This window comes from Scomber scombrus, chromosome 10 (genome assembly GCF_963691925.1).
Source record: "Scomber scombrus chromosome 10, fScoSco1.1, whole genome shotgun sequence".
NCBI lineage: Eukaryota > Metazoa > Chordata > Actinopteri > Scombriformes > Scombridae > Scomber > Scomber scombrus.
In genome coordinates this window covers 10,456,267-10,464,056 of record NC_084979.1, presented here as the reverse complement: position 1 = coordinate 10,464,056, position 7,790 = coordinate 10,456,267, and the positions used below count along the sequence as shown (strand labels likewise).

At 40.5% G+C, this 7,790-nt stretch overlaps 1 protein-coding gene across 1 annotated transcript in view; it reads right to left on the bottom strand.

The window, feature by feature from the left end:
- Positions 1–1,093: 1,093 nt before the first annotated feature.
- The window catches only part of mgll (monoglyceride lipase), a 31,017-nt gene continuing 24,320 nt past the window's right edge, over positions 1,094–7,790 (bottom strand). The window contains exons 5-8 of the mRNA XM_062427628.1: positions 6,267–6,377; positions 5,091–5,180; positions 3,093–3,308; positions 1,094–2,134 (exon numbers count right to left, since the gene is read on the bottom strand). Coding sequence (XP_062283612.1) covers positions 2,003–2,134; positions 3,093–3,308; positions 5,091–5,180; positions 6,267–6,377 — 549 coding nt within the window. The 3' untranslated portion in view covers positions 1,094–2,002. The remainder of the gene's footprint in view (positions 2,135–3,092; positions 3,309–5,090; positions 5,181–6,266; positions 6,378–7,790) is intronic.

Genomic DNA, 7,790 nt, shown 5'->3' with positions numbered 1-7,790 from the left:
TCAATAGATTTCTAAAAAATTTTCAACATTAGTTTATTTATATGGTATATGTTCTGTTGGTCTAACTGTAGAACTCTCCCAAGACTGCTAAAAGATACAGGTAAACTCACCTCAATGTCCTGAAAGTTAGATATGGCTATACATTCATTTCAGTTTATATTGCATGAAATTGAATTTGAAAGCATGCATGTATGAACTTACGCTGAATTCTCAGTAATACCTTTTTCTGTAGCTCCAACCCTGCATGTCTGGAATCTATTCTACAGGACATCCTGTTTTCCCCCCAAAATTATAGCATTGTTCTGAGACAGGGGTTGGATTCCCGCTGTGGCCACTCATGCTAGAAATATATGCAGCCATATTATGTTAAAATGCTTTGAATGAAAAATGAAAGTGTCTACCGAATGGCATATTTACTCTTTTGTCCACAGTAACAGAGCTATGTCTCCCTCGTTTTCCAGCTGGGCACTAACCTGGAGTCTGAACTTAACGAAGAAAATATGGCCCCAGAGAATGACTGAATGAATGAGAATGACCCTAACAGTGAATTCAACTGTGACTTTAAAGGTCAAATGCTATACAGAAGTAAAGACCTTTTGACCTCTTGACCTGTGTCCTCTCCATCTAATCCCCACCTGCAGAGACAGACAGAACAGCTTTACTTGGTTAATTTTCCTGCTCTTCATTAACCTAAACTCTTAACTACGCTTGCCAAAAGAGTATTGGACCTATATGGAATGTAGGGTACAGAGGCCCTCTTTGATTATAAAAAGAAAATCACTCAGTGGGTGGGAAAAAGATTTGAAACTAGTCCTCAGGCTGGATGTAAATAGATTAGACCAGACTTTGTAATGTGTCACTGCAAGGCATCTGTCTTCAGGCCACAGAAAAAAGACATACTGTATGGAGACTGTCAGGAGAAGAGGATCTGCTATATATAAAAAGTCACATGTGCTTACAGTATAAGTGTGGGTGACTCTATGAGAGCTGCCTGTGTCAAAAGGGGAGTATTCCAGGTTTATAAAACAGTGCAATCAATGAGCAGGAGGCAGAGGAGATGGGAGATTAGTTTAGATCATACAGAGGAGAAAACTATGAAGAGTTTGCTGCTACTTTCTGGGGTGATGACAGCTTCTCTTAAGCTCCCAAATCTAATATTGTCTATTACACATCCACTGACACTGAGCAGCTAGCTATCTAGTATTCACCAACAGCAACTCTAGCTGATCCCTGGGATTAGAGCAAGAAAAGATTTTTGAGCCTGAAAAGTTGTTCAGGGTGAAATGTATACAATGTATTGGATTAAGCATTATATGAATTAACTGCTTTATCGTTGACATCAGGCATGGTGCCTGAGAACCCTTTGAACCTGACCTCTGACCAGTCTGTGAAAGGTGTATGACAAAAAGGTCCCTGCACAGATCAATAATGTCTTACGTTATTTCAGTCATTACTACTTAAAAGCTCTGGCCTGTGTGTATAAGCGAGGAGATGGAGACTTCATTATTGCACTTTGCACCCCAGCATACTGTAGCTTTACTTTCCTTGAACTGAATTTTTAGTGAGGTCTAATGGAGAGAATGAAATGGTAGCCAAATAAGCTCACTGGCCAAAATAAATGAGTCACACCCCTGCTCATAAATCTTGCAGAGAAACTGACCCATAGTAAGTAGTGGTTTCTGACCCCATCATCCATTTTCAACCACAGTTTGCACAGTGGGGGTGGGTATATTCTATGGAAAAAATCTGAGTATTTTAGCTACCAAGTGGAATAGTTAAGAATACTCAATATGCAGAGAGTGGTGTTTTTTGTACAATATATGTCCAGAGGACGAAGTCACTTTTTATACTGAGAAAAACGTCAGTTTATCTGCCCAAATGTATTTCCCAGACCAGAGTGTGATGTAGTTATGTCTGAAAGACTACTGGAAAGTGAGCAGGCCCCTTGGGAGGAGGTTGGCAGTTGCCTTGGAGCGCTGAATGTGTTGCTGGAGTTGTGAGTCTAGGAGCCTTGTGGTTGAGGTGATTTTGTGGCAGGGAGTCGCTCTGTAATCCAGCTGGTCGCTTCCTTTAGCACAGATTCAGCCACCTCTGGGAGGTCGTGGTGAAGGGCATGGTAGCCTCCCTCATAGATCTAGACAGAAATTTAAGAGCCATGAGAGGTGGGATGCACACAACGGGGAGGCTGTTATAACAGGAGTATCTGAAATCTAAAAATGTTAGTTGCAATCTGCATGAAACCAAATATAATGTTTGCCAAAGTGCTTTCATTTATTTGCAAATCATAGCTAACTTTAATTAGTGCAGTTTCAATGCAAAGAGAGAAAAGAAAGCCAGACTGGTTAGTTGGATTTCATGGAGTTTATGATTTCTTTTGGGTTGAAAGATTGATTGCTTCCCAATGAGTGATCAAAGGAATGCAAAAAAGATGCATTTCACATGATGAGGAGGAGAATTATAGCCTGATATAGTGAATGAGGAAGTTTTCACATCTGGAGTGGCTTCAGAGAATTGGGTAAGAAGAGGGTTGATCAATATCAGTCATCTGAAATAAAACACTTTACTGAGAACAGATTTCCTGATACTGTTTGCCTCTATTTACAATCCGATAAGATGTGATAAAGCAGTGCCTGAACCTCATGAACAATACTCGATTCTATACAAGTGTCTCATGATGGTACAAAAGAAAAGAAAAAGCGAATCCATCTCACATGTCTGATAAGAAGCAGGAACTCTATTGAACTGTCTAACTACTTGTTTGTCCTTTTTTCCACCTCATATGATAAACCATGTGACAACAGCGTGAGTACTTCCTTCTTTACAGACATCCTTCTACAGATGAGGAAGGATTCATAGAGGTCATACTGTCTATGAATGCATCAGGCTACAATAAAGTCTGCTTGTGGCAACTAACATTTTATTAAAGTTGCAGTTTCTGTTCTCGTCTGTGACAAAAGTAAGTACGTAAAAGGAGCAGTATAAACAAAGTTTACAGTCATTTTAATCAGATTGGAATAAAAAATATGGAGGAATTTGATTTCAGTTACATATAATCAATCGCAGAAAATTTATAGTGAACAAACCATTCCTACCTTGAGTTTCTTGTCTGAGCTCTGAGCTTTCTCGTACATCAACTTGGAGCCTCTGATATCGCACAGCTTGTCAGTGTCGCCATGCAGGAGCAGGAAGGGCCAGCTGATGGATGGGATCTCCCTCTCAATGCGAGCTGCCGCCCCCATCAGCTGCATGCCGAACGACACCCGCATCCCGCCATGGAAGTTCAGCTCATCAGCATCATATGCCTCTACCTGGCAGGAGACAAAGAGACCAAAGAATCATCACATTTTGATGCTGGACTAATTCTGGTGTAAGTGTGTATGCTTTTTCTTGATGCTTCACAATTTCTGTTTCATTTTCACTATTTTGCATTACATAAGGCAACTTGCAAACATACTCATTTTAACTTTGCCTTTTTTCTCATTTCTCCCCTAATGTAACCAAAGCAACTACATTTTGGCATATTTTGGTGACCATTGAGAAAGTGGTAATGTAAAGTTAATTTTTGTGTTAACTGGTTCCAAGGGGAGAAAAGAAGGCCGCGGACATGAGAAGTCTCCAGGGAAAACCATAAAGCTGTAAAAGTGGGAGTAAGGATGATTAATAAATGGTTATGGGGCCTTTATGGAAGGAGAAATATTGTAAGAAAGTGTAAGAGGGAGGGAGAGAAATAGAAAGACAGAGGAGAGGTGACATTGAAGAGGGCAGGAAGACCAGATGAAAGGAAGAAGAGAGTTTACATTAGTTTAAATCAGAGCAGTATAGCAGAAGACACACCCTGTTTCCGTGACATTAAACATGACTACTTACATACATGCTTCCATACATACATGCTTTCACATAAGTCATACACCCACCCAGATCTGCTCAGCTTGTATGTAAACGTAGCCGATGGCCCACTCCAACAAAAGCAGCTACTCTCAGGCCACAGGCATCGCTGCTTTGAATAATGAATGACTGTAAACTGAGCTCTGAGGCAACACGACCTGTTCAGCAGCACACAGGAGTCCTGTTACACCCAAAGGTGAAGGATTTCCTTCCAAATGGAGATAACATATTATAAAAAAAAGGCCTTTTGAATAAATTACATCCAAAAGGATTACATATACATAACTTATTTATTAAGACCTTCAAAAGGCATTTTTACTGTCTCCAATTCCTCTTTCTCAGTGTTTTGCTGTGCTGATCAGCTTGTGTTTTCTCTCCTACAACTCTCTGATGACGGTGAAGACAGTTGACAGTTGAAAAAAGGCTCAGATATCTTCTCGTTTTTCAACCAACAACTAGCAAAGCCACTTCCAATGCAAACCCCCTGCTCACCACAACCTCTGCTCTCACAGCAAATGAAATTCACAATCTGTTGAATCTATTGTGTCTATCTATCTGTGAGGTGACACAACTTCCTCCTTCCTGGATGTGGGATGCTATTATTTCAAACGGTTTCTGAAAGGCCAGTTTTGGTGCGTCAATACAGATGAGATATGCACACACGCAACCACAACAGTGTGTTCAAAAAACTGCAGAACACGTCCACAAAGGCATCTACGTGCAATTAGAAGTGTGCAGACGTGCCGCCATTTGTTTTTTTTGTTTATCTCGGTGTTGCTGAAGATGTGGTTGCATGCAACCAAATACATACTATACTATTTTGTCTATTGAGACCTTTTGATCCTTATGTTCAGTACGGTAGGGGAAACACTACATGTGCCTGGTTTTATAATTACAAATAACACAATACAATATGCTTCACACACATACACACACACACACACACACACACACACACACACACACACACACACACACACACACACACACACACACACACACACACACACACACACACACACACACACATACCAGACAAACTTGGTCAGATAAGATAAAATTCTTGTACGTACACATAAAATATAAAAACAGATGTTCCCTTTGAGACCTTGTATTTTCTGCGACGCCCGTACCTGATATTTCAATCACAGACAACAATACAGATCCCCCACCTAAACACACACCCGTCAACATTTGTCTCTCACCTGTGTCTTGTCCCGTGAGACCCATTTGGACTCGATGGAGCCCAGACTGAGGCTGGGCAGCATGTGGTTGAGAACCTTTGCCAGAAAAACCTGCAGAAAAAACAAAACACACAGATCATTTTAGCAGAAATGTGCAGCAGATGTTAGCGGGGCAGGGGCCAAAATTCATTAAAAGGCAGTTTTTGCAAATAATCTGGACTGACTACTTTTGTGACACTGTTCAGGTGATAATAAAAAGCTTGTATTTAAAACAAACCCATAACTGAGGTAAGTTCAAACATTGCTACACGACAGATAATTAATGATACATGCAAAGTAATGAAGTGTATTTCAGTAAATTCTCCTCACAATTAACCAGTCCATCTGTTACCTACCTTCCTCATATAAATGACATCCTCACTTGCAGTATTAATACTAACATATACTAAAATAGATTCTCTGTTAGCTACAGCTACACTCAACAAGATGAAGTATTGGGTATATTGTTGTGTCATGCTGGATGTTGCAGTAATAACAGGAATTTATTCATTTATTTAAAAAATACCCCAGAAAAAGACACTTTCTCTGTAGGAGGCCAAACAAGGCCTGTTTGAGGGCTATCTATGTACGTTTCATTGTATTTTAACACATCAACACCTCCCTGAAGAATGTGGAGAGTGGACAGACTGCAGGGGCATGTTCAGTGACCTGATGTGCCCTGTTTCTGTCTCTCTCCATGTTTTTCTCTCATCTAGCAGCCATGTAGCATCTATTAATACCAACAGGAGATGTGTATATTTGAATGTGAATTCACTTATTGCATGCAGTGTGCTTTTACTGTATGTAAGTGTCTGTGCAGGATTAGAAAATTGAAAAGTGAAAAAAGTCTCTTCTCATGTAGGTTATGATGACACAACTTTTACCAGTGGACACATTTGTACAGGTGATTCAGTAAGTGACAGCTAATGCTCCTCAAGTGGTACTTACACTGAGTTTTGTCCTTGAAGGCCCAAAATAAAATGTGCCAGTATTATGTTCATCATCCATACCAGACATGAATGGAGTAAGATGACTGACTCCTGGGTTAACCAAGTACTTCACTGAAAAGTGGTATTTAAGGAGGAGAGAGAAAGAAAAGAGAGGAGAGTACAAAAGTCGAGAACAGTGTAGAGAGTGAGTCTATAAATTATTTTGTACCTTAAATGGTGTGGCAGAGTCTGGGTTCATCTGGACCATTGGTGCTATCAGCACCACTCCAGCAAAATCACTGGGTCTCTCACAGGCCGTCAGGATGGAGATAGCACCGCCCTGAGTGGGAAAAAGCACACACAGGAAATGTATTTTGTGAATGAGCTGGAATAAATGGTGCATGCTTCTAGGTTTAAAGCTATTGAACACACAGCATGGTGCAGTGTGAAGAACTCAAGGCTGACATTATACAACTCTTTATGTCATTTGCATAATGTTCGTGCAAACATTTCATATAAACTTTCCACAGCAGGCTAAAGAAAACAGTACTTCCTGTTTAATGGCATTTAACTCATTTAATATATACAAAACCCAAGATGTATGTGTAGTGTTAATCCACATAGTCCATGTCTATTGTTCTCAATGCTGTCACCTGGCCATAGTAAGTATCAGCTGGTCCTGGTGGTACCAACTGTCATGTGACCTGATGTCAGATCACAGGACAGGTCAGGTCACTGTCATGTGACAGTGTTGTAAATAGTTAAGTTTGGTGTTATTGCAACTAAACTGCAGGCGACTTCTCAGTTAACCAGCTCATACAACAAAGTTATATTATTGTTTCTTAGTCTTACATTATTACATTATTACACTTCCTAGGTCTTCAAAGGTAAGAGCAGCCAGTGGTAAGAAATACTATTTTCCAGTGACCCAGAATGATCATGGAGAAGTGCCAAAAAAAGAAATTAAAAACAATAAAACAAAAACAAAGCAGATTTAAGACACTTGAATAGTAAAAAATTGAAGAAAGGACCTGATTGAATTAGAGAAAGATGATATGAGCTACTTCTTCAGCCTATAACAGAAGACGGGGAGTGTCTCAGCAAAGTAGGTGAGAGGTCCTGATGCAAGGAGTGGGAAAACTACTCAGAGGTCAAGATGAACATAAAACAATCCATCTTTTGTTTAGACGGGCTTGAGTTTCCACCCTGCTCCTTTGTTGCTGCTGCCCTGCAAGGAATGGGAGAGAAATGTGAACGTGAACCCTCGGCCCTCAGGGCACAATGTGCACTTTGTAGCTACAGCGAACAGCAGCGCAAAGCCACACCTTCACACCCATGCTGACATTTTGGGATTGTGATTTAAATTCCCTGATGTAGGGCCATGATCATTAAAAGCTGTGTGACGGCCAAGGCTCGAATCAATTCGTCATGGTCGACTTCGGTGTGGTTTTTCTGCTCGTATGCAACAAGTGCAAGTGTCTTTGCAGGTGCACACACACACGAACACACACACACACACACACACACAGCAGCATAGTGATTCTGCATGGGTGAATCTGTCCCTTTCTCTCTTTCTGGAGACTAATTGGCTTCAACTTTGTTTGTGTGAGTGCTCTTTGTTACTTGTGTGAATATTCATCAGGCTGCGGCCAATGACAGGCTCACTTCATGAAAAGAGGCACTAAGTAGAGAAAGACAAAACATTTCCCACAAGAAAATCTCACTTTCCAAACACACAAACAAGAACTTGCAC